The 27,978-nt window shown below is 38.7% G+C and overlaps 1 protein-coding gene across 1 annotated transcript; it reads left to right on the top strand.

Moving 5' to 3' along the window:
- The first annotated feature begins 3,432 nt into the window (after positions 1-3,432).
- Positions 3,433-24,814, top strand: LOC101862858 (fanconi-associated nuclease 1). The gene is made up of 14 exons (XM_005094075.3): positions 3,433-4,468; positions 6,032-6,172; positions 7,154-7,358; positions 7,838-7,972; positions 10,235-10,333; positions 12,225-12,359; positions 12,978-13,206; positions 13,698-13,859; positions 14,742-14,901; positions 16,861-17,057; positions 17,766-17,864; positions 21,243-21,371; positions 22,280-22,385; positions 24,388-24,814. The coding sequence occupies exons 1-14, from the start codon at positions 3,466-3,468 to the stop codon at positions 24,417-24,419; spliced, it is 2,832 nt and encodes a 943-aa protein (XP_005094132.1). The 5' UTR covers positions 3,433-3,465; the 3' UTR covers positions 24,420-24,814.
- The last annotated feature ends 3,164 nt before the right edge of the window (positions 24,815-27,978 follow it).

The raw sequence follows: 27,978 nt of genomic DNA, 5'->3' as shown, positions 1-27,978 counted from the left end.
TCTCTCTCACACACACACACACACTCACACTCACACACACACACGCCCACACACACACGCCCACACACACTCTACAAAAGATTTCCCCTACCGGATCTGTATACTTCGTGAATTTGTTCCCGGTTACATTTTGTTTTAAAGGAAACTCTGCCTGCCCCCAAACTCATATTAATAATGACCTATACTACAGTGAAGTCCCCTTAAACTTAAACTGAACACGGTTAATTCAATGACAGCGAAAAGCTGAAAGAAAATAGACTAATAGGATCCCTTAATTTTTTTTGTTTTCATTGAGCAACTTCTAAACCAAAAACCCAGCTAAACCGAAGAATCATTCTTCTTCCCTTATTAAATTAGGACGCCATACTTCCAATTAGTCTGTCCACCCTCTGTTGCAGTGTTGCATATCCATTTCTGGGTTGTCTCCGTGACATGTCGCTTTTCCTATTTTGCACACTGTTTTTTCCATGTTGTGTGCGCACTCTTTCACTCCAGCGTTCAAATTGCACGCCAAAGAATTGTTAACAATTTTATTTTTGATTGAATTTGAATAGATCTACTACTTCTCTACTCCCCCCCCCACCCCCAACCTGTTTTGTGTTAAATATTTGAAATTGCCTTTTTGAGTGCCAACTATAGGCTAATGTCATGACAAAGAATATGTTGCATTGCAGTGAAACTAGGCCTTAAAAAATCATCAAAATAATGCAACAATTGAAGAAACCAACATTTTTACTGCTCATTGACTCATTGAGCAATTTTTATTGACTTACTCTGTTTTGGGCTCAACACCTTTTTTCTTCATTTAAAAACACATTCCTGTGTGGATTTTAATGAAAAAGTTTAACCAATTTTACAATAAATGCAAATCTACAATTTCCAAGGACATTGCGATTTTGGAAGTCACCAAACTTTGGAAGCCATTTTCTCACTAATTTTACCACTCTTGCACCAGGCAATCTGCACCTCCTTTGATTCCACCATGCCTGGACACATGTATCGTTTGAGACACCTTTTTTGAACTTTTGATTGATAACAGTTGGCAAACCTGCCTCTGTGGTATAGCGGTTAAGCGCTTCGCCGCCGCTCACAGAGATATGTTTTATCAAGTCTCTCGACCTTTGTGCTGGAATATTGTATAATATACCTCTGAGGCTGAATTGGCCCTGAATGGCATGATCAAATCCAGTGTCCTAAATGATCTAAATTATGTTGATGGGGAGAAAAACATCTACCATTTTTTTTTAAAATGCACACAAAAAATAGTTGGCAAGACATAGCTCCTTCATGTGGAATGGGGGAGGGGATTGCCATTATTACCAATAAAAAATCAAAATGCACCTTAAGTGAACACGCAAAACAGGGTGTGCAAAGTAGGAAAAGGACATGCTACACTATGAAGAGCAACCCAGAAATGGATTCCCTACGGAAGACGGTTACGTCTCTGAGACTTACAAATATATAGGCCAACTATTAGAAATAGTCTAGCATGCTCATAGTGAAACACGCCCACAGTGGACAGACTTTTAAGTCCCTAATTTTTTTCTTACTTATGTGTATATTCTTTGTACTGTATTCAAAACACGTTCCAAAGCAAAATAAATATAAGTAAAAAGATTTCTGCATCATACATAGTTTGGTATGCATGTAGTAGACTGTTGTATACATCATTGATTTTTATAAATCTAATGTTGAATATCTTCACCCCCCCTCCCCAGTCACTTTTTCAGTTGTTGACTGTATTTCTGTATTCATCATTGACCTTCAGCCATTCTGTTCTCATTGATCACTTTTTTTTTTTTGGCTTCCTGATCCATATTTTCTTGTAGTAAAACCCGCACACAAATTTGTTATTAAATGGACAAAACAGGTGTAGAGACACCCCCCCCAAAAAAAATTAATTTAATCTTTAAAAATTGCCCAATGGGCAAGAAAATATTGGTTTCTTCAACATCATTATTTTGATAAAGCGCCTGATTTTACCATGATGTCACATATATGGTGAGACCATGAATTTCCTCCTTTCTTTCTGTAACCTCTTAATTTAAAAAAAGTCTATTTTGGATTAATTACATTGTGAAAGAAGGAAACTAATTTTCTTTGTTTGTGTGTTTGCACTCATGCATGTGCCTGCATGTCTGCCTGCAGGCATGAGTACAGTACAAACGTGCTTACATGTGTGTGTGTGTGTAACAAGTGGTTATTGTGGATTTAACTCTTAATGAAAGGCTGTTATGCTTTTGTACGCAGCCAGTTTTGTCATACAATATTTCAGCGTCACACAGGGGCGAAGGCTGACTTGTTTGACAGAGTAATCAAAGGGAAATGGAACCAGATAGGGCCTGGAGATATCACACTCACACAAGTCACAAGAATCTTACTGGCACTGGAGGCGGCAACTCTGAGTTGTGAATGAAAACAAATCCTGAATTCATGTTGTATGCTTGTTCAACCGCTAAAATAATCGGGAAATTATTTCATTAAATATTTATTCTAACTAACCTTAAATTTAACTTTAGATTTGAACACACGAACATCAAGGAAAGAAGCAGAGATGTCAGCACTACAATGGCATGTTATACCAGACAGCCGAAACACTTTGGTAAAGCATGCCAATTATTAATTTTTTATTTCACATTTGGCTGTTTTTTGTCTAGCTTTTCGCGGCCAGGAGCCGGTGTCATAATCGAGGTCACGATCTGATTATAGGACGTTAAAAAGTCGAGGAAAAAAAACAGCAGTGTAGTAGCAGGAGTCAAAGGATTATTAGGAGTTAGTTTCCCTCACATCTGTGAGGTAGACTCGACCAGTGTAATAGTTCGCTTACCTAATCAGCGCGTCTGGGTGCTTATAACTGTGGCCCGAAAGGGGTGAACAGGGTATATGCGACAATGAAACAGTTCTGACTGCTATGCACATGTTCCCTTTAACTCTATTGGTTGACTCTTCCAGCCTCACTTTAAGCTTACTTAATCAAAGCTTGTGACTGCTTATGGAGCGGCCCGATAGGGGCGAACAGGCTATTTCTGTGGCAATGAAACGGTTTTGAAGGTTAGGCATAATCTATTGTTCATTGGTGATTATGAACGTCTTTTTACATTTAATTTATGAGGTTTACGTCTATGGGTGAATTTGACTGTGACAATGTTTCAAAATTAGGAAGGGAAGCAGTGATTATTTGATTATATAGACGCTTCGCTTCTGGCGTCACAAACTATCCTATATAACTCCACTCCTATCCAACCTATCTGCAGAAAAGAAAACCCACAAAACTGAATAAAAAGAATTCTCCATGCTATAAGCATACAGTTTGTAGATGAAAAAGATTTGCTAAAGTTTCGTATGCCCTTTAAAGACAGAGCAATAGAAGGAGTTATTTTGGATTGGTTTCTGCTACATCTACTTTGTCCCTACATATTTAACCTGATTTGAATTTTATTTACTTTTTCTTTCACAGCTCCAGAAATGAGTATGAAAGGGAAGAAGAAGTCAAAACTTTCTCTTTCAAAGAGTAAACGTGATGATGATGATAAAGTGCAGACTATCTCTGACATGTTCAGAAAACAGAAGACTGAAAATGTGAAAAAATTGAGTAAATTTTCTGCTGCTTTGGATGCTAATGAAGACGATGATGTGATTTGTGTGGAAGACGAAGATGAATGTGTTTCTCCTTACTTCAAGAAAAAGACAATCTCAAAGGATGAAGAGGGTACATCTTCTTCCAAGCTCACAACCAAAAAGGTCATGTCTTTGGAAAAACGTCTCCAAATGGACTCTAATAAATCTGCTTCATCTGTGGCATATTCTGAAAGTGATAGAAAAACGATCCCCAGCATTTCAGGTGTAAAGAAAGATGTGACTGTGTCTGATGATTTTGAAGCAAGTGAAAAGTTAAGTGATTCTGTAGTGACAGCCTCTGCTGAGAGAAAGAGCAATAAAATGAGATTGTCTCTGGGAAAAAGAAACCGAGAAACTGATTCTGAAGAGTTCTTTCCTTCTTCTGTGAAACTTGTGAAAAATAACGATGGTCAGACAGCTAGCACTACTGAGAAGAGTGTTATTATAGACGAGGGTAAAGAGAAATTTGTTGAATATAACAGTGTCAACATTGACCCAGTTTCAGTTCAGACGCTGAGCTCACAATGTAGCAAATCATCGAATGAAAACAGTAAAGTATCTTCACCTATGGCTTCTCATGATGAATCTGTTTCAGTCGATAATGCAAAAGGGTCTGCGCCAGTTGATGATGCAAAAAGATCTGCTCTGCTCTCAAAGTCAAATAATGATGAGAGAAAGGAAGAAAGAGAAGAAGGTGAAGAAGACTCTACAAAGGAGATGTCATACAGATTGCCTTACTACCTCGAAAACTTTGAGACAATTCTCAAGTCAGTGATGGAAGATGATAGTAACTATGATCTCTTCAATAAGGAGGATAAGGAGACCATAGAATCTTACCATTGTCTTTCAGGTACGTCCATTGTCACGAGAGACAAAATTTACCCCAAATTTGAAGTTATGATTTTTTTAAAATGATATTTTACTCCTTTTAAAAAATAGTCTCCTGGCATATGATATGTATGAATTGTTCAGTTTTAAAATTGTTTTTCTGTTCTTTTTTAATAATTGTTTTAGAATTGCGAAGTTGACGTATGATATGAATTGTTCAGGTTTAAAATGTTTTACTGTTCTTTTTTATCCTCATTTGACAATGGCAAAGTTTGTTCATGCGGCCAAAATGTATTACACGTGGAGATAGTTCTTGTTGTGCCTTTAGAGAAGGCCTTGCTCTGCAGATTGCTCTTAAGTGCACAGATCGGTGGTGTTTACAGCATGAAAGGGGACTCTTGTAATTGAGAGGCAGGCTAAATGTTGTACCCTCTTAGTGTGAAGTTTTAAAAATTCTTTATAATTGGTGGTGCTTTGTAAGCGTTTCAAAACATGATTTGAAATCCCTAATTTTTATTATTTGAAGATTTTTTTTTTAATTTCAAACCAAGATAGTAAGCCTATCTTCATCCTCCTTCCACAATAAAATCGATCTATAGATTTGAATTGTAGTAACATACCATTTAAAAGATTGACTATAACAGCTAATTTTAAGAATAATAAATAGAATCACACAAGTTCCCTGTCCGTTTCTCCCAAGTATTTATTTTCCCCTGCCCCACCCCTTCAGCATTTTCTTGTAAAATATTTGTCCATTGTTCTATCAAAATTTGAATCCGCGTTCAGAATCCATACGCTTTGCCTCCTTAGGGTACACTTCTTCAAACGGAAAACTGATATATATAAATAAGTTTCTTTGCTCATTGGGTCAGACAGTGACGTGAAATGTATCCTGTAGGACTATTCAAACTTTTCTGAAACGAAATGCTACTATGCAATCACAACCTCATAGGATTTGGCTACTTAATAGGGTTGTTTGGTTTTTTTTGACAGGCTCTGGGTGAACAGATTGGGGCATAAAGATGGAAGGTAACTGTTGGGGGGGGGGGGGGAGAAAAGGTGACCAAGTTTTACGATTGGCCAAACACATGAGTCTGAGTAGCAATCAACAGAGATACGTGCCTGTTACTGAGGTCATTCTCCGCAGCTACATTGAATTGTCGCTACCGAGCCTGACTCACCAGTAGATTTTGCTGTGGCATTCAGCTGGAGAGTTTATACCTCTTTTATATGCATCAAATCAATCGCATATTTCTACTGTTGGCTTGACTCAGCCCTGCGAAAGGGAATCATGTAATTTTTTGCGAAAATCTCCTTTCTAAAGATCATGTATACTTTTGTCTTCATTGTAAGTTTTTTCCCTTTCTCTCCGTTGTCTTATGTCCTTTCTTTCCCTTGTCTTATGTCCTTCCTACCCCTGCTTTCTCTTTCTTTTATCATTTCTTTTCTTCCTTTGCCTTTTCTATTCCATTCTCCCTTCATAATCGTACACACTCTCATTGAAGTTGTTTTTTTCCTTAAAGTAAAAAAGTATTTCTTTGATTGCTTTCAATGGTCTTAATATTCTTGATTTATCTTTTTTCAGAGGCAGCCAAAAAACTGTATATAAGGATGTTTAGCCGCAAATTGAACTGGATCCCTTTGTCAAAGTTGAAGTACCCAGAAATTGCAGAAGATTTGACTTCTTCCCTGAAGGAGCTGGCTGCAGTCAAATTTATTGACAGTGGTGAGTTGTTGCTTTTTAACCACCATTATATAATCCAAAAACAGCCAACACAAAGTGTTACCCTACTTGCTACCAGGGCTTCTCTCTCCCCGACCGCCCTTCCCCCATTCCCAGTTGTTGTTGTTGCTGTTATCGATCCAGCAACATCTGCCCAATGCCATGTAGTGATAAGTGCAGGTTTGGTGCAGTTGCTGTAATGTTCCGTAGAGTTTGTTGTCAAAGTTAGATCTCAGAGGGAGAAGTGTAGCTCTGATGTCATTTAGGGCTGTGCAGTGGAAAAGGTGATGTTCCACTATCTCATATGCATAGTCACACAAAGGACACATTGGGGGAAGTTCTGGTTTTATTCTGTTCAAGTGAAAGTTGAGCTGTATATGTTCTGTTCATAGGCTGAAGATCGTGGTCTGTTTCTTTCTCTGTAGGTTGTTGATATTGTCATTTCATTTTGTCGTAGTCATATGTTTGAAAACTGCTCTGCCTGTCTTTCCCAAGGCCCATCTGTTCATCCAATCTTGTTTGCTGTTGCTTTTAATGATTTGTTTTGCAGTGTTGTATGAAGTTGGAATGTTGGGTTGTTCCTGTCTAGATCCCCTTTTGGAGAGTGTGTCTGCTCTGTCATTTCCAGGTATGTTTGAGTGTCCGGGAATCCACTGCATCACCAGGTTGACGCCTCGGGATGTTATCAGGTGATGGGAGCCAAACAGTATATGTGTCAAGTCTTCGTTTAGATGATGGTCATTTTCTATTGCTTGCAACCCATCCCCAGTAAATGATTGAATTCTTATGCAAATCCAACAAAATTGTTTCTGCCTTTACAGATTTGCAGGGGGATGAGTAATATTCTTAATTCTCCTTTCCTTCAGTCTTCTTCTGACCCCTTGAAGGAATTGATTGCTCAGCTCTCACTGATTATTCCATTACAGATATATTTTGATGAGACAATGCTTCATCTTTTCTTTCTTTATTCTTCCCATCATTCAGATGAGAACTTGACTGACCTGGGAGACTTACTGCATGCTCTGAGTGCTGGAGACATAAAGAGCCTAGCCAAATCTTATCATGTGGCATCTACAGTAACACAGAAAGGTCAACAAGTGCAGGAGCTGATCAAGAAGTCTCAGCAGAGTACTATCAGCTCTATGTTTGGAGCCAAGAAAGGAGGTGTGGCAGATGCCATGATGAAAAAGTCAGTGTAATCCAAAGTCAACACCTTTTTGATTGTTTATGTTTCTCTAAAAAGACATGTTTTCTGTCATTTGCAGGGAAAAAAATTGAACAAAGATTCAAAACTTCTGGGTGTATACTTAAGTATGTTTTCATATTTTACATTTTTTTACTTATGATAGTATCCTATGCTGCTGTATGTGTGCGATATATTGCACATTCTCTTGGTCATAAGTGTGTCTGTGGTAATAGGTTGATGTTTTGCATTGTGTGTTTATGAGAGAGAGAGAGGGAGAAGGAGAGAGAGAGAGAGAGAGAAATGGACAGAGAGGGATGCAAAGAATGGACAGAGGTGACTTAAGCACATTTTACTGTACTTTTTTTCCTTTGACATGTTTTTTTGTTGTCAAGGTTGGCAATCTGTCTAGTTTGTAGCGAATTTTGTTACATCCTTAAACATGTACTATACCCACAGTCTTATCTTTTTTTCTTTCTTTCCAGAGCCAAACAGTTTATCAGTGGTATCTACCGTCTACGGTCAGAAGTAAGGGCCGTATTTATGCGAACAATGATGCTCTACTCGCTGTTAGATACCTCGGGTGATGAGGAAAATGGAAGTGGAGGCCAGGGACAGCTGTAAGTTTATTACTTGATCATTGTTCACGGAAAATATTTCTTCAACAGAGAGCCAGAGGTGGCTATGTCCTAATTCTTTTTTCTTTTGGGAAAAATACAACTGATTTTTGTGTCAGAATGGAAACAGGAAACACATGGACACTTCAGAAATTGCAGAACAGTTTTTATGGAAAACATTTTGTCAGATGAGAGCTTCAGATGTCTTTGTTCAAAGTCATCATTTTGAGAAAATTGATTTTTACAGCAAGATGTGAACAGGAAACACTAGGAATTAACTCATCAGAATTCTTAATTGAGGCAGAAGTACTGGGCGGATCGGTTTGATATTCACAAACATAAAAGAATGTGTGATGCCTCAATTTTATAATTGCCTTTTTAATGAAAATGGATAGTCATTTCTGGATTTCAGTTGATGATATAGGGAACTCACCGTATCTCAGTTTCACCTTAGGCCCTGTTTCGAGAATAACTCTCTTACCATAAGAAAAAGGACATGAGTCAGCCAAAAATTAGACGAAATTGAATAAAAATGTATGCAAACTTGACCAGAAATGAATGTTAATCAGAAATTAACAGCTCGGAATAAATCATTAATCAAACTGAATCTGGTGTTCATTACATCGACCAGTTGGAATTGCATAATCAGATTCTTTTTCAATTGCCAGATCTGGAACAAATGAGATGAAACAAGAAAAGTTAGCCAAAATTCTTTTGTCTTTTTACAAAGTCGACTGTGCCAGATAAGAGTAAATTCCCCTTAACAACAAGCTGATTTGGTCAGCTTTTTGTGAGAAGTGATTTCATTTCTGACACAGCTTCTTTTATCTCCATGAGACAAAGCCTTGATATTATATAAACAATAGAAGATAACATAATTTGGCTAAGACAACTCTAGTTAGAGTTTTGAGTTTATTTAAAACCTGATATTATTCATGAATTATTCTGACGTGGGGAAATTACTTCATTGAAAATCTCCATCTATCTGCTGGAATGTTGCAACCTATTCAGCTCGGGCTGGCCCCAACAGTAGTGTTGGGTCGGGCTCGCAAAATTAGCGTCAGCGAGTAACCAACTACCCGCTGGCACTACCCACAAACGAGCGGACGGGTAACGAACCGTCCATTTGTGAAGAGTAGTTCGCTACTCGCTACTCACTACACATCGGACAGAGACAACAGTTCGTTTAGCGGACGGGCGGACCGAGAGACTCCATGCATTCGAGCGAGCGGACGGACGGACGGGAGCGACTCCTTCCATTGCATACAACCAGAGAGTGATACAACTTACAACATCCCCTCCCCCCCAAAAAAAATTTTTTTAATTAAAAAATCCTGCTCCTGCCTCACATTGCAACTAGGCGTTCATGGCGGGCTCCCTCCCCGCCCTTTGCGATAATTGGAACATACACTGTGTGCCCCACTCACGAGGTGAAACGTTACACACATAGTAATACTACGTCACCAGCCTCTCTCACTCCCTGTGGCACCGCTAGTGGTTTGAAACATTAGGCCTAATTAACAAACAATAGACCGTGGGCCTAACCTCGCGTCGAGTATCTCGTCTGCTAAAGTTCGTCCGTTTGCCTTCTCGCCCAGTGAATAAAATTGTGGAGCGGACCCAAAAAAAACGAACTGGCTTGAGGTCCGCAGTCCGCTCGCTGAGAGAGTCAAATTGTGGAGCGGACCCAAAAAACTAACTGTCTTGAGGTTCGTAGTTCGCTCTCATGGCCCTCCGTTACCCGTTCACTCTGACTGAGTCCGCGAGAAACGAACCCGTCCGTCAGCTCGCCCCATCTCTACCCAACAGACAAAGTGAAAGCAGCCTACCTACATTGTGTCTGTGGTGATGTAACACATTTAAAATCAATTTACAATCCATCATCATGAACTAGCACAAATTTGATTTCCAAGCCCAGGAGGCAGATGACATGAACATTGTTGTTAAGCAAAAAACTCATCCATTGTAAATCTTTTCCTCCTTTTGTGTTTAAATATCTCTACTCTTTGAGAATTGATGCATTTTGTGTTCAGTCTTCATGGGGTGAATTATTGGACTTGAATATGGTCACCTGATTGTCACCGATAAAAATTAATTGCTAACTGGAAAAATAAATGTTATAAAACAATGAAAATTAAATGTATTGCTTTCAAATTTTGAAATCGGGGTTGTAAGCTGTGATGAAAGCATTTTTCATTCTACTATAGCTACAACTGTAGTCAAAGATTTTAGAAATTTTACTCAGATATTTTTTCTGCCATACAGGTTTCACATGCTAATGGTGAACATGGGCAAGATGGTTTATCCCAGCTATGTTGTAAAGAAAGACCATCGGATCTTCAGTGGGAGAGAAGACGTCATTAGGTTTGTGACTTGTCATTGCGTGTGCTGCTTAGAGATTCTCGAGGAACTGTTTTGACCTTTATTATGAATATAATGTCTTTGTATATATTGCAGTTTTATATTAGGGTTTGAAATTTTTACTTTACTGAAGTGAAAGCTGTCTTGTAATCTGTAAAGTTTAAACACTTTCAGTGCCAGGCTTACTCTGTAATCATACCAGGGACTCAAGACAATGATTGGTGAAGCAATGAAGTGTGAAGCAAAATTTTGGTTTCTTTATCAGTGTGTCTTGTTTATTGTTTGTACATTTTCTGTTGTGGATAAATTATGCGGTAATCATTTCTTCGTCATGCTTGAATTGATTTTGATAAAAACTAAGCCAGAAAATATTCTGTATCTTCAAGGAACATAAAGGGAATTGACATTATCAAGCTAAAATGGATTTTATCAAAATATTTAAGTAACCTTAATAGGATTCACTTGTGACTCATCATGTGACGATTAGGCCCTATGTGCCATGGTTTGGAGTTGAAGTGTGGCCAAAATTGAATGTCGGAAGGCAGAGTGACAAGGGCTTAACTCTTATCCTGCGTCTGTGCCCAGATGAGTATCTTATTAGCAACCGATTATGTCGGACGTGCCGGGCAGGCCGCCGGGGTCATTCAGTGTGTACTGTTGGTGTACAGCGCGCGCGCCGGGAAACGTGTGTTTTCGCCATGAATACCGCGGGAGTGTGTTAACTGATGATGAAAATAACGCTCTATTCTTCATAGCTTTCTATTTATAAAGTGTTACAAACACATGAATAACCCCCTCTCACAAGCTGATAAGACATTACGAGTAGTTACGCCCATTTGAATAACCTTTCTGGACTCTCTTGTTGTTATGACTGACCTGAGGTTCGAAAAGGGATAATTTATGTCAATTTCCGAATGTTTCACACTCAAATTGTTCTTTGTACCTGCACAAGGGTATTCAAAACTATCAAACAAGCTCATTTTTTATCAGGTAGTATCATTTCATACAAAATCAAGCTCATTTGAAATATTTTGTACAGAAAAAAAGGAAGTCTTGTTTCCTGACTATCCTTTCGAGCTCCTCATGTCTAAGTGGGTCAATTTCTTCTATAATTTCATTGGACGAACATCTAGAGCTATCAACTTGGCATGTTTTGAATGAGACGTATGCCTCGTTTACGAACCAACGCAGGTGGTTCTAGAAGAAGGCCACAAACGCACACAAACTCAAGCAGACTGACGCACACACACTTGACCTGCGTGAATGGGGATCCGACTCGGGACCCGAATGACACGTAAGAGGATGCGCGCTGCGCGTGCGCTGAGCCAGGAGCTACACTGACTCGGGACCAGAACGCAGGCGAGGTGCCAAAATAGGCTTATCGGGCTACATAAACCCGGCTCCAGCAGGATGAGGGTTAAAACAGGGCTCACCATTGACAAGCCCATTTTAGATTGAAGAAACAAGAGCTGAAATATATAACTATATTATATGTGCTGAAAAGAAATACAGTTGGACGCAGATAGCACAAACCCTCAAAACTCGAAATCACGGATAGCTTGGACAATATTATACCATTCTAGACTGAACAGCTTTATTTTCTTTGTATTGGCAAAACTGCTTTCTCAATAGCTCAAATTGATTTGTTGAACAATTCGCCTAAAAACATCTGATCAAGTTATGTTGTTAACCGACTGCGAAATAAGTTTATGATTTTGTTTGTTTGCTCTAACAATCCACAGAAAATGCAGTAGCACAAGATCATCCCTTCCTTAGCTTTGAAAAAAAAAGATACTATGTTGACATATTTTCTGTGTTATACATTTTTTAGTTTCTACTTGGGTAATATGTTCAGAAATTACTGCATGATATCAAACATGTTTTTATATCTCAGATTTGAGCAAGCGCTTCAGCTGGAGTCTGATCTAATGAATTGCACCATGTCAGGCAAATGGGCTGATGCCTATTCGGTATACCAAAAGGTTGTGCTCATGTGGAAGGAGCTGGAAAGTGATGAAAGCATCGTTCAGTAAGTTGAAGTAAAAATACTTAAATTTTTGTACAGAAAAAAGGAAAAGACAAATGTCTGTCACAGAACTAGCACTTGATAACAGATAAGGTACCTATTGCAGTGTCAACTTAAAACTTCAACTTTGATCTTTTGTTGTACTTCTTTACACACCCTATTAAATTGGCCACTGCATTCTCTTGTCTCACTGTTGCAACACGTGTTGACTACTGCACTGACACCTGAGATTTAACCCTCTTTGTCCGATCGCATGTCTCAGTGTGAAGGGCTCAGTGTGGTATGATTTAAACCCCCTTATATAATTGTTTGGTCACTTAACATCTTGAACTTGAGTTATATGTGGGGTTTTGAAGGCTCTCCAACCACTCGGTGCAGTCCAGTCAGATATTGATGTTGAATTTGACGGTCCAGCCTCTTTAATAACGTTATAGTGTTGAAAGAAGTGTTAAACTCATACATTTTTTTAAAAATCCTCCTGATCAGTCTGTATTTTTTTAATCTGTAAATCACGAAGCTTTAAAAAGGTTGTATTTCTACAAATATTTCAGTACAAAGAAATTTTGTTCTTCTGATAAACATGGATCAGGCTGATAACAGAACATTTTTTTTTACCAACAGGTGGAATGAAAATTTGCCGGATTTCCTGCGCCCGTTTTCAGCTACTTCTGTCATCTACCGTTTGTTGAACACTGGCATCGACATTTTGCAGCGACGCAAGGAGTTTCCGGAAGCTGTTGAGCTGTTGCGCAAACTACTGTCCCAGACCACGTTTTGCTGTGCATACCGTGGATATTGGTGGGAACGGTTGGCTCTTAACCTTGATGCTCATCTTAAACAACCATTAGAGGTAACTGAAGTGCCTTCTTCCCGTTTGACCTCCCTTTGCCGAAGGCTTTATATACGATTAGTTACTGATGTCTCGAGGAATCTAGCCTCTTGCAGCTTCAGTATTTTGTTTGCAGAGAACCAGTGCTCAGAGACTGTCTATCTTTTCTGTCTCACCTACTCTTTGCCTGTCCTTTCCATCTGTCTTTCTGTCTATTTATCCATTTTATCAGCCTGTTTATTTGTATATCTTTCTATTTATCCATCTGTCTCCTTGCCTATCTCTCTATTCATCCATATCTGCCTATCTGACTTCTGTCTGTTCGTCTTTCTGTCTGTTCATCCATTTATCTCTCAAGCTGTTATTAGTTAAGCTGTAATACACACTTTTGTTTCGTTGAAAGGTCCACAGCACTTATTTTTATTTAATTCTTAAAGTTACTCCAATTTGCCTTGTTCCTACATTAACTCATATATATATGTTTAACTCAAAACTATGTTTTTGTTTACAAGTCTCTGGAGGCAATTGCGGAAGGACTTGCGGATAGTTACGTGAAAGTTGGTCACAGGCTGGCGATATACCAAAGAGCCGAGGCCATCTGCCAAAGAGCTAAGCTCAAGGTCAAGGATCGCTTACAAGAATTTCACCATGAGCCCGTAGCAGAAATGCCCAAAGTGAGCATAATTTCAATAAGATTGTTGCTTTTTGTATTCTGTAATTCAATGTTTATATTTTACACTCCTGTTGACACTAGTTAGTTCATTCTTGTAAAGGGTAGACTACTTTGATCCTTTCTACTTTTCAAGGCCAAACAGGGCTGATTTGGACAAAACATCCCAACAGACTAACAGAGATACTTTTGATAAAATAAGTTCCCCACTTAGGGATCAAGCTCACATCATCTGCATGCATATATACTAAGGCGTAACCTTTTTTTCTGTCATGATGGATTCATTTGTTGCATCCTGTAGTGCCAATTCCTTTTCTTTGTTGTTTTACCCTGTTGTACCTGATCCAACGTCATATTTGAGGGTACTTGACAGGTGCTCTGGTGTGTTTGGCTCCATTTTTCCTATCAAACAGCTACCGTCCTGGTCTCTTCTTCTTCTTTTCTGTGTTTGTTGCTCTCTTGTAACACCTCTGATCTTCTGCACCTATATGACTTTATTGTGTTGCAAGTGCCGTAGAACTCTTACAAAACAAAGAACATCATATTTGTTGAAGTGAAAATGCACTACTACACATATACATACACATTTCAACGCTTAGTGGGGTTTTATAAGATTTAAAAGTACAGTACGCAGTCTCAAAATTGTGACAATTTCTTTGTGTATGATGCAGTTTTAGTATTCCTAAAATTAGTTCTGGATTAGATATAATATAGAGTTGCTGAATGAAATTTTAGATCATTTAGTTTAGAGTGTATCAGTTGCTGAAAAAAAATTAAGAGTGCTGCAGTCTCCTAAGGTTGATAGCAACTTTTTTGTTTTCTCTGTATATTTGTTAAAAGTCTAAAGTTGATGTACAGCATAGTTTTCCTGTACCCAACACCCCAGGTGTATCTGGAGGGTCGTGTGGTGCATCAGGGCATCAGCACAACAGGTACGAGGTTCCTTCTGGGCGAGTGCCTGGCCGGAGGGGATGCTGAAGACATGACCGTGGGCGGGGTGGAAGAGTTTGTGCTGGATCACTACAGCAGGAATGGTTTTCCTTCCGGTGAGTGCAGGAGATGTAACACATGCGCTTGAATATAATACTCATTTTAACACACACATGAATGTACACACACAAACAGACCCATACACGCACATGCACACACACATGCACATATGCGTGTATATGCATGCCCAACACACGCATACACACACACAAATACGGACTTACACACACACACACGTATAAACACATTCTCACTCGCACATACACATTTCACACACACACACACACACACATACATACACACACACACACACACACACACACACTAACACACTCTCTCTCTCTCTCTCTCTCTCTCTCTCTCTCTCTCTCTCTCTCTCTCTCTTTCTCTCTCACCCGCACACACACACACATAAACATACACTCTCACACACACTTGTGCACAGGAACACACACACATGCACACATACATGCTTGCACATGCTCACCCACTTACACAACATGCGTACACACAAACACACACCACATACATACGATACACTCGCATGTGCTTGTGCAAGCCCAAACCTGCATGCTACGTATCTGTTTGTCAGCATCTTATCAAGATGTATTTCTTATTGTTGGGTTATGAAGAACTTCATTATAAATTCTTCACATCTTAAAAGGGAAATTTGTTGTAACAACAGATATTAGAGTCACAATTTATAAGCTTTTGAAGAAAAAACTGAATCTAATCAGTATAAAGTTGTGGGTTTCTGCACATTTTGTGACAAAATATTTTAATTTAGCAAAGATCATCATTAAAGATCCTGCTTGCAATCTTAAAGAGAAAAGTAAAATTTCAAATACTGGACATTACCTATTTTGTCACAAAGCCCTTCACACACACAAGGATTTAGTGTACTATGGCTAGACATCCCCTGGTTGACGTGAAGCACACTCCTGACTGAGTGACAGTTCATGTAAGGAATAGGAATGTTACGGACATGGGAAGCCTACATTTGTCCATAGCATAAGAACTGCTAATTTCAGTTTAAGCAAAAAATTTTAATGAAATATCTCAACTGAATGTAAATTTCCCCTTAATAGCAATGAATTCTTATTACTATTTAAAAGTTATTTTCCCTCATGTTAAGGTATGTAAACATAAAGATTCTCATTCAAACACAATTCTTCAAAATCATAGAGACTCTTTCAACTTGTTATTGCTTGAAGAGTTGTCTTGTAGGAGAAGATAACTTGGCTTCTCATTTAAAGAAAAGGAGTGCTCCTGCTTTAATGGCTTTATACTTTATATGTAACACAGATGGCTTTTCATGAGGTGGAAAAGAATTGAAGGAATGGGATGGTTAGTGAGATGGGATGGATATACTACTTCGTAACTTAGTCTGTGAATGAGGCTCTTGTCTCAGGGCCTTCATCTTCTTACTTCTCGATGACAGACAGTCAGACCGGAGATGAGCACAGATGTGGCGTTTGCTTTAGATCCTCAAGGCTGCCCTACAGTTTTGTCTCCAGTGGTGAAGCTTATTGCCATTTCTGTGCTCCTTGTCTTATGAAGCAAGTACAGTAGTACAGTGCTGAAGGATATGGTGGTTGTTCTCTGGGCTCCGACCACATTGACAGAGGGGTGTGCCTCCGACTTTAGATTTGAAGTGAATACACCGTTTCAATCTGTTTGTGGCGGCAGTTGAGTTGGAAGATTGTGACCTGACTATAAACCTATTTAGGAGGTAATAAGGATCATGTTTGTTGAAATTAGGATGGGAGTTGTTTCCTGTGTTTCTAATAGTAATAGCAAATTTTGTGAGGTTTTGTACTCAAACAGGTCCATGCCATCTCAGGGCCTACTGTTTTTCTTTCTGGCTGTCTGGCTGTCTTGCTCTTTCCCGGCACTGAAGAACAGATATCGTGTCATAGCGCTTCTCTTTACTCAAACTGTCTCCAGGCGCACGACAATAAGATTATTTAGACCACTGTGATGAGTTTTCACCTATGCAAGTATCTCTTTCTCAGGTATTCATGCGGAGGGATCGGTCATCAGTTGTCTGTTTGCACTTTACTTTTGGGACATTCTGTTCTGTGAGGTTCCAGATGCCTTTCACAGTCCCTTCCAGGCTCAGCCATTGGACTTCTACACCTTGGGCTTCTACACACGTCGGAAAGAGGCGATAGATGAAAGACTCAGCACTCTAGAAAACAGTTCCATTGAGGTAAACATCAAATATTTTGTACTTTGAGGCATTAAAGTATTTAAATGAGATCAGATACAAGTGAGTTATTATTTGTTCATTAAGCTACAAGTGGATTGTTTTATAATTATTAAGTTACAAATGGATGGATTATTTTGTTCATTGAGGTACAAGTGGACTTTTCATACATTGAGGTAGCCTACAAGAGTATTGTTTCATATAATATATTTAAAATACATTAAGTTATGGATGGATTGTTTTGTACTTTAAGGTACAAAGATTATTTTGTACATTAAGGTACCAGTGGTTTATTTTGTATTTTAAGGTACAAGGCAAAAAATCTTCAATGTTTTTGTCTTTTGTTTATCTACTTCTATTTCTGTGTTGCTTTTGCTCACACCTACACGTTGGCCTGATCTAATATTGTCATCAGCAGTTGTGTAGAATCCTTATTTTTGCAAAAATCTATTGATTCATTCAAGATGACTTTGAAAAGCTTCTGTGATTGTGTAATCTAAATTTCTGCTCTCAAGAAAAAGCACAAGCAGTATAGGTAGGTAAATTACAAAAAAAGCCAGGAATACACATGATCAAATGTGTCCTCCTCTAGAACCCACTTTCTTTGTTCTATAATAAAATCGGCCTTTCTTTTGTGCACAAGCACGTGCTTACCTTTCTGAGAGGAAAGTCATCATTTTAAAGAAAGGTCGTCATCCTGTTTTTTCCCAGGAGCTGCATAAGACGGTGGAGGATGCCTGGGCCGAGCATGAGGGTGTTCTGTGTACAGGCATGAACTGGGAGAAGTGGAGGAGTGTTGACTTTGTCAAGGTGAGGTTGATGGGATCTATGGCTTAAACAGCCTGTGGATGTAGATAGCTAGTGCTTCTATGAACAAATTTGTAATGCTTCGTTTTTTTATGCAAAGTAAATTCCTATTTTCAGCTTCATGAATGCCCCTATAGCTCCACTCCTTTTTAACTCACTGAGCACCGCTCCCGCAGCATAAGCAGTCCGGTAAAATTCGCATCGCGGACCGCAGCGTACGCGGGTTCAACTATAACTGACTATAAAGTAAACCCAGCGGTTTAAAAATGCTTCCAAATAGCCCCAGTGATTTAAACAGGATATTGACAAGCTAGTTCTTTGTTGTTTGTGTATATTCACCACTTTTAGTGCAAATAAACAGGTTATTTGTCTTACGGATTGAACAACTGAAAGTAAGGAACTTACTTCAGCGCAGTTCGTTGTTGTTTCTCGTAAGCGAAGCATGGCTCGGCGAGTTGTGTCGAAGTTTATCGAAACTCTCGATAATTTTGGTGAAGATTTAAGTTACTGTGAAGTATCAGATAGATAACTTCATAAATCAAAATTTGAATTCGCCTAGCAGTTCAGCAGTGATGAAGATGACTGAGAAAACAACATTAGACCTAGATCTGGTGTAGGTCATTCCAACATCATCTCTCAATCGTGAATCAGACTCGTCAGTGAGTACGCAGCCTGGTCCGACTGGGGATGATGATAGATTTAGCCCTGTACTAAACTCTAGTTCAAATCAGCCCTCAAAGTGGAGAAGATATATGTACCCAGACCTGGAACATCTATTGGCAGATCTAGTCCTAGCACTAGCAGCACTGACAATGAAAACCCTTCTCAGCCTGTCACCGAGTAAGATCTAGATCTATTTTTTTTTTTTTTTCAAAATTAATGATCCTTTACATTTTTATGCTACTTCACTGGATACACTGATGCTTCATTCTCCTACACACAAACACACACTGCTACAACTATTTTGTGTAAGTTTATTAGATTTCTGCTTTGTCACATCGTTTCCTTTTTTTTTTCTTTTTTTTTTTTCCTTGGGAAAATTTGTCCCAATTTTCTGTCCTATACATTTTATGTCATTCATTGTTCTCAAAATGTGTTTATTGTGTCTGTTGAACCCATATCCTGTTTAAAGCACAGAAAACGTCAAAGAAATAGCATTTCATTTCAATTTTTTAATGAATTTTCAAAAAATGGGGGGAAATGGGTGGTCCCCTGGGGCTTGGAGGCAATTCGGGGAGTGGTGCTCAGTGAGTTAGTCTTTGCATATAATGAGAAGCAGACTGAGTAGAGAAAAAAAGCCTCCATTCTCTTAACATTATCATCACCATCACAAAGTGCCAGGTCTGAAACAGAGATCGGCGGTGATGGTTCCCCATTCATTTTTCCACTCGCCTTCTCTTGCAAAACCTGTATGGTGGCGTCGGTGGCCTAGTGGTTAGGCTCTCGGACTTGCAACTGTAAGGTCGAATCCCGTCAGGGACACGACGTTGTGTCCTTGGGAAAGGCTCTTTACACGAATTTTCCTCACTTCACCCAGGTGGGAATGGGTACCCGGCTATAGACAGCGAAAGATCTTGTCAGTTTGTTAGTGTTTGAGCGCTTAATCAGCTGCTTGTACTGTATGCTTCCCGGGAAGCTGAGAATGTTTTGGAGTGTTCTATAGTCTGCTGGGGTAATAATATAGTGTAAAGCGCATAGAGCCTGCTGTTGAGCGGGGATATGCGCTATACAAATGCTATTTATTATTTATTATTATTATCCTATCGTTTCCCCATCACTCATCTATTCAGGTTTTCCAAATAAGTTTCTCTGGGTCTCATTTTCCTTTTTTTGTTCCAGTAAGAGCAACATGTTTAAAGCCTTTATGTTGATTTAAGTTTCCCAGAAACTGCATTTGTTGCTTTCTAATTGATTTTATTGGTGAGTTGCCAACATGGGCTTATTCCACCTTTGATTTTTTTTTCCTTTCCATGGTGGCATCAGTAGCCTAGTAGCTAAGTTACGTAAACGTTAATTGTGAGACATGCGGGTTCGGGGATTCGAGCCTCAGCTTGGTCTGACGTTGTGTCCTTTATTCAAATTTCCCATTTGTCTTGGTCCTTTTGGAGATGGACCTTAAACTCTGGGGTCCTGTCCTATGTCTTAAATAACCTAGTGTTTATAATTTATAGGGATATATATCTATACCTTTTCTTATTTTCTTCATTGAAATTCTCAAAAGTCTTGTAAAAAAAACACATTTTTGTGCTGCTTCTATTTATTTCCACTATCTTTGTTAATTGTCCAGCATTTACAGCTGTATAGAAGAGTTGACGCACACTTGTTAGAACCCTTATTTTACTAGTCTTTGAGATGTTTCTATTTTTCAGGACTGGACTCATTTTATGTTATTAAAACTGCCTAACTGTAGCTATCGCGATTCTTTGGGTCATTTCTGTGAAACATTTTGTATCAGATGTAATGATATGCCTTAAGGTATTTATTTAAACTGTTAATTTTGTTTGATTTTTTCATCTTTGCTTATGAGATTACAACTAGGGTTTTCTGCTTGCCTGTCGAACAATACTAATGGTAATGACAGAGCTCGAGATAAAAAATAAATAAAAATAATAAATTACACTTTTATTTGTCCCAGAAGGGCACTTTGTTTTACAATGGCAAACATACATACATAAATACATAATTATAAATACGTACTTATGTAAATACATACATGCATACATACATACATACATAAATACACACTATTACACAAATACAGAACAGTTTACAAACAATGCCACTGTCGGTTGCCACTGTGCAGCGCCAGATGAAACAATGTGCTTAAAACTAAGAGTTAATGAGTTGAAACGAGGATGCCATGAAGAGGACATAGAAGAAGACTTCTCTATTTCACAGGTTTTGAAGTGGGCATTGTGTAGCTTTCTGAAAGTGAAAGCCTGAGGAAATTCTTTGGGAAAAATTTGATTTTTTTTTTCATGTTGGTTTCAGAGAGTGAAGACCTGGAATGTGCATTGTAAATTGTAAGTCAAGTTCTGAGGAGAGGACTGAATGAGACCCTTACCGAAAAATGTAGCGTTTTATTCATCATATTTTGTAGTCACTATTAGTTTGTCTTTATGACAAGACATTTTTCATCTTTAAGAATGTGAATTTAATGTTTGCTTTTGTATTTGTAATTTCTTGATCACATCTTTTTTCCCTCTGTTGTTCATGTATTATGTCTGTTTATCTTGTTCTTTCCCTTTCACTTAATGACCTTTACTATGTTGATGTGCATCTGTTTACTGAAACTAGGGAACCAACCTGCCTTCCTCATTGATTTTTCATCAACATACTAACAAGCCGTAATTTGTACTCCCCTTTGTTACCTACTATCAGAGTTTGGTGTCGTGCATGGGAGGAAAAGTTCTGAGTGGCATCACCGGCCGCTTCGCGCGATGTACACGACACACTCGCAGTGGCTTTCCAGATCTCACACTGTGGAACGTGGATACCGGAGCACTGAAGGTACATAATAACAGATGTAATAACATATAAATGATAAATTTATATTATATGATGATCTTTTTAAGTTTGCTCATATTTCTTTTTTTTTTTTCTTTTCTTATTTGGGTACAGTACAGCGTACTATGTGTAGCAGCTTGAGGAAACTTTGAGGATTTCATAATAGGAGGTTCTTAGCCGTGGTCTTCTGAAAAGTACATTTTTGACTATTCTGCTCTTGTGGAGATCTTGTCTAGACCTAATAATGGTTCATTCATTTATCTTTTCCTATCAAACTTTTAATCAACTGTTGACCAGTGTCTGACATGCAATGATAAGAGTTTTGGCTGTTGCACACAAAGGATGTTTGATTCCCGAGTGGGGAAGACGTTATTTATTGAGTACCAGGTATCTCCGTCTGTCAGGTGAGATGTTGTAGGGCCTACCAACTGAGCCTGCATTGGCCTCAACAAGTAGTCCACCTCCTCAGTTATTCAAACTATGCTGGTGGGCTGCCTGATGGGCTTAGGAAATAGGTGTTTGACTGTCAAGATCATCCTTTTTCTGCTAACTTTATTAATTGTACACCATCCCTGCAAGAAACAAAATATTTGTGTCAACAGTACTTTGACTCAAGTTTTAGCATGCTTTGATAATATACAAAGTACCCTGGATAGAAAAAAATTGGGACCAAGATATCTGCTTGGGAAAGTTAAATATATTTTTGAGTTATAACATGTAAGTTGGCATGCTGTACTGTTTACACACCCTTGGGAATGCCTTATATATATATATTTGTTTGAGTAAAGAGAGGCACATTGATTGACACAATAGTCATGTTGTGCAGTGAACAAGAAAGATAGAAAGACTACAGAAAAAACAGAAAAGAAGTAGACACCCTCAAACTACTGGCTCATTGTTCTTTTCAACAGATCTGTGAAGTGAAGGGTCCAGGTGACCGGCTGTCACACAAGCAAATCTTGTGGATTGACCACCTGCTGGAGCTGGGTGTGGATGCCGAGGTGTGCCATGTGAAAGGTATGCCTACATATTTAAGGAGGTAGTTTATGTATGTATAGAGAAGCACATCAACACAATATATCCGTTTTTTAAGTGCCTGGAATAAGCTAGAAAAGCAGACATAAACAACAGAGGAAAAGAAAAAAGTTGAACCAACCAGTGGCACCCTTCAACCACCAGCTCTATGAGGAGGTAAATTTTGTCTTATTGAAAATGTCAAATAAAGAGGCTAATTAACCACTAGCTTAGGTCTAGATCACTGTGTGCTCTAAAGAAAGGACCAATCATCTTTCATTTTACTTTTTATCATGGAAAATTTTATTAAGCGCTTCTCTCAAGACTCAGTGCTCCGACTCTTTACCTCAGATCTAATTGCCCCTAAATAAGGTATACAATACTCAAGATGCTTTCCAAATATGTCAAAATGTGAGTTTTGAATACGCTCGCTCATAGTCATAAGACTGTATGTAGTTACTTTGCAAACGCTGTAAAACATTTACAACACTTTGATAGAACAACAGGCCTAATCGTTTTGTGAGAAAAAAAAAAGTATGCCAATACAATAACTGTCATTTTGAGCCGGAAAATCCAGGAAAAGGACAAGCAGAATAGGATTCCAACTATGATGAATCATTCAAGTATGTAGATCTGGTAAAACTGTTGAGAGAGGGATTGGGAAAGCAGAGAGAGAGAGGGAGAGTGAGAGACACAGACAGAGAGAGAGATGAGACAGGGAGGGAGTGAAAGGATCACTATTGGAACAATGCTCTTTGTAAAGCACATTGAACACTTTCATTGTGGAAATGCGCTGTATAAAAATGTAATTTATTATTATTATTTTTAGTTAAAAAATTTAAGATTTAAAGTAAGAATGCCGTAAATGCTAAAAATTTGGTCAGTGTTTCATGACTTGCTGCTCCACAACTTGTGTTTACTGCTTGTGTGTACAAACTGTGTGCTGGCTAGCTGAACTTATGAAAGAGTATGTATGTGCCGAGGAAATGTCACCCTTCTCAGACGGTAACCTACTTTACCAGAGGCATTTATTCTGTACTTAGAGTTTGGTCAGGCTCGCTAAATCAGCATCTGCGAGTAATGAACGTTTTGCTGGTACTGGTACTACTCGCAAATGAACGGTGTGCTAACGAACCTTCCATTTGTGAAGGTTTGTTCGCTACCTGCTACACCTTGGACACAGAGACAACAGTTCATTCAGAGAGCGAATGGATGGAGAGACTCCTTCATACAAGCAGGCAGACGGACGGACAGAGCTACTCCTTTTAAAAAATCATCCTCCCATGTTGGCCCACGTTGTAGCAAGGTGCCGTTCAAGGCAGGAATTTCTCTACAACACCCCCCCCCCCCCCCACCACCACCCAAAAGCCCTTAGGGAATTCTTCAATCTTCGCCTTCACAATAAGTTAGAACTGTGATACAGTGTGACCCATGCCCGAGGCGAAAGGTTACACACATAGTGCTATGTCACCAGCCTCTCTCACTCCCTGTGGCACCGCTAGTGGCTTGAAACATTGGGCCAAATTAACAAACAATAGACGAAGGGCCTAACCTCGCGTCAAGTATCTTTTCTGCTAGAGTTTCGTTCGTTCGATTGCCCGCTCAGTGAATAAAATTGTGGAGCAGACCCAAGAAACGAACTGACTTGAAATTCGCAATCTGTTCGCTCTTGTCTTCAAGTCTAGAGTTCGTTCTTTCACCCGCCTGCTTGCACTTGCAGATAGAATTTAATGAAATTGTGGAGTGGACTCAAAAAAACTAACTGACTTGAGGTTCGCAGTCCTTTTGCATGGCTGTCTGTTGCTCGCTCTGACTGCATCCACGAGTAACGAACCTGTCCGTCCATTCGCCCCAGCTCTATCTGTACTACGTACTATTCTATACTATTCATTCATTTTTATAATTACCTAAAAATGTAAACATCCATTTACTAGTTTAGAAAAATATTTCCTGATTCTTTTACTTATCATTTTTTTGTTTTTTTCTTTTGTTTTGCAATCCTCAGCTGTTGCAGCAAAGAAACTGAAGCCAGTGTAACGCAGGAGGGCTGACAGCATCATTATGAATTTGGCAGAATCATTACAATTTTTATTCAATTTTACAAAAATACAATTTATAATACCTCTGAATCCAATTTTTTTAAACTTCTGCTACCCAAGCCCATTGCCTACCTTCCAAGTAAATTAAATAAGGGAAGAAAGACTGCTAGAACTGGACAGTATGTTACTACGTCACATGCAGCTGTCTAACTTTGACTTCCTCTTTGCATTGTTGAGCACTTGCAGTCGCTCAGTAGCCTACCCCTTTGCCCTTAGAAAACCATTAGACTTTAGAAGTGCCAAAACCAAGAGTAAAACTAGGTAGCGTAAACACGGCCTCGCGGGCACTCGCGGCCTTCCGACCGCATGGTATCGGTGAAATCGGGGTAATTCCGATCGCTGTTTCTTTGCTCTTTCGCTATAAAACACCAAGTGCCGTACACCTTGTAAAAGTTCAGCTTTTCCTCGTTACAATGGTGTAAGTTGTTTTTATGTCCGATTAGTAGGAGCTGGAGAATCGCCGACGAAAGCGAAGCCCCTCGCAGTCGGAATGCGTGGTCGGCCGGTTGAAAAATTGACACGGCTGCATTCAAATGCTTCGCGGAACGAGGAATGATTAAATACCGTCTTTTCATTGGCGGAGAACTGTAGAGCTTTAAACGGGCTTTCCCGTGGTATGTGTTTTGCCTTTGGCGTCTAAATAGAAAGCTTTTAAAAATACTGTCAAAATGTTTAAAGATCACTTTTTACCCATAATATGTAAAATACCGGCTTTAAAAATATATCTAATAAAAGATCAGCTTAATTTCTATTAAAATAAAGTAATCAGCTTGGAATTATTTTTCATCAATCCTTCCGCGAGACTCAGAAAGCATGTGACCCCGCACGCGGGGTACACTACAGTATAGAGCCAACTCGCTCGCCGCGGGGCCCGGTGCCGCGCCGGCCGGGTCAACGCTCGTTTTTTTTGTCGAAATAACGACAGATCATCGTGTTTGAGGCGATAAAGTACTGATTTGTAATGATCTCACAGTCTTGAAAAAAATTAGGCTCCATATATTTGTTATAGTGATTGTACTCTGTTAATGTGGAGATGTTTAGTGCTCTTGGTAGGGGCCTACTCTTTTATTGTCTGTCAAACATGGGGCCACTTTAACAAATTTGATCAAATTTTAAACTACCATTTTCTTAAAAATTGACTGAGAGGTTAAAGAATGGTACCAAAAGGCTCAGTGGATATAGGCCTTTCAAATGGAACTGATAAATTTGGCACACAACTACTTTGAAAATTTAGTTTCTGGTACCTAGTAAAACAACATTTGGTTGACAATTCCTGCTGTTTTGTGTTGACTGTTACCCCGGCCAATGAAAGTTTATATTGTTGTTTTTTTTACCTTTTTTAAAAAATGGATCACAGTTTGAAACTTACAGTAATTACCTACGGTGGGTGGGGTGCGTCACATTGTGTGCTGTAATGCACAATAATTACCAAAGGCTTGTGACGTATTCCGTTGTTCTAAAGGTTATTGTTTTTGCAAGTACCCCCGCTTTGTTCGGATGAACTGTGTTCAGTTTAGGCATACTGTTCATATTATATTATATTAATAAAGATTCAATAGTTTATTTGTATGCAGTCTATTGTGATATCAATTCAAATTTTCTCCAGGTGATTGGAAGACACAACTGTTAGATCCTACTTCTTTACTCCTCCTCTGTTACTTTTGTATCTTTCTCACTTTTTTGCAGCACTAAATGGCATTTATCATGTCGATGTGCTTCTCTTTCCTCAAATTCAAGCAAGTTTTCTCTTGCATTTTCTCTGCATGAGTAGCAGCAGAACTTTTTGGGAAATTTGCACTACTCAAGTTCAGGGCATGTCATTCCTGGACACTGACCGACCGACTCCGTCAATGTGCCTAATGTTTGCTGATGTATGTCTTTGTTCAGTTAATTAAAAAAACAAAGGAACATGTCATTTTCAAACTTTGACATTAAAGGAAAAAATAATAAAGCACATTAGCATACGCATTTAAAGTGAATTCTTTTATTCCACATAAAAATGAGGATTGGAATTGCATCATGGGCATGAATTCATGTGTTCCTGTTCTTTGAATGTGTGGTAACAAAGATGGAAACCCATTCCTAACATTATGACATTGACATTATGCATGAGATGAGAAGGGTATCAATAATCAATAATTCATTTTTTAAATTTTCATGAACAAATTTTTCCCATTATGCATTCTGCCATATCATGTGTTATGTTGTTCTCATGTTATTCTTACATTTACAGTGATCACATGTAATAAACTTGAAATTATATGAAGCATCTCCAGTTTGCTGAATCTGTTCTGTTTAAGTTTTTTAGTTAAAGTAAGGTGTTACGGCACTCACAATTGCATAAGGTCATATAAGCGCCAAGGGGAGGATGTCAACAGAGAAGTCCAAATGGGGAATAAGACTTACTCTGCTCACCTTTCTAGCCTCAACAGCACAAGGTCTGCTTTGACTATCAAGGCACCCCGGAAAAAGCAGTTCACAAGAGAGTGACAAACATACAAAAGAAGTAGATGAAAAATGACGATAGTAAGGATGAGGAAAGAAAAAGCAGCAGTTCCCCCTATGTTGTTCTGGCACAGTATGAGCATGACATTGATAAAAACAGCCCATTTACAATTCTACTGTGCATAAGAACATGTAAAAAAAAACCCTTGGGGATGGCCTAAAGACACTTCATTCAATCGCACTGCCCTGGTGGGGGCTGTTCTCTTTTTTCATGCTCAGCTGGTAACAACTGAGTTACATTTTAAACGCAGTCAGAAGATTAGCCTGATAAAAGTGAAGACAGTTGGTCAACACAATGAGCTGAAGGCAAGTTCTGAGACTGATTGATTTAATGAATTTAAACATATTATTTTTCTATCTACACAATATAAATGATATAAATCATTTGAGAGGCAAGCTGCTTTAACCGGCCTGCAAGGCGAAACTGAGCTGAGGGAAGATAGGTCCCAGCAGACAGGCAGGAATACTCAATAAATTATTTACCCATGCGTAAATCCAACTCATGGGTTTTGCTAACAATGACAAAGAGCCAAACCTTTTTCAACACAGAGGCTGTTTCGGGTGGGATGGTGCATTGCAAACAAGAAATTTCAACATGAAAAAAAAAAATGCTTGTTGTTATTATAAACATAGTCTCATTATCTCTTCCCCTTAATGGAGAAACTGGAGGGTTGAAAAACATCTGGGATTTCCTATTATACTCGCATTCAGTCATATTTTAATTTTAGAGTAAGTTTGGGCTTTTTCTAACACCATTATCAATATTGTCAACATTCAAACTTTGGTAGTGGGACAATCTCTTCCTATGACAGTTTCATCACTTCTTAAAAGAAAGATATTCTGTTCACTTGAAAGTTGGTACTTGTACTTCACAAGAAATGAAGAATACACAATTCACCAACCAGCTATCATTCATGCTGTGAACTCTTAAATTAAAAAATTAAACAATAAATTGACTTCTTTGCCACAGCCGCAGAGGTTATTGTACAACA

The sequence above is a fragment of the Aplysia californica genome, unplaced genomic scaffold, assembly GCF_000002075.1.
Source record: "Aplysia californica isolate F4 #8 unplaced genomic scaffold, AplCal3.0 scaffold00075, whole genome shotgun sequence".
NCBI classification, from domain to species: domain Eukaryota; kingdom Metazoa; phylum Mollusca; class Gastropoda; order Aplysiida; family Aplysiidae; genus Aplysia; species Aplysia californica.
Note: the sequence above shows the minus strand (reverse complement) of the source record. Positions and strands in the feature narration are given on the sequence as shown.

What these genes read in the sequence shown, in the direction of transcription:
- LOC101862858 (XM_005094075.3), top strand. Translation starts at nt 3,466, where the DNA reads ATGAGTATGAAAGGGAAGAAGAAGTCAAAACTTTCTCTTTCAAAGAGT. An exon ending in AGTGGAGGCCAGGGACAGCT is followed by an intron (nt 7,973 to 10,234) that starts GTAAGTTTATTA and finishes TCTGCCATACAG; the next exon opens with GTTTCACATGCTAATGGTGA. An exon ending in ATCTTAAACAACCATTAGAG is followed by an intron (nt 13,207 to 13,697) that starts GTAACTGAAGTG and finishes TTTGTTTACAAG; the next exon opens with TCTCTGGAGGCAATTGCGGA.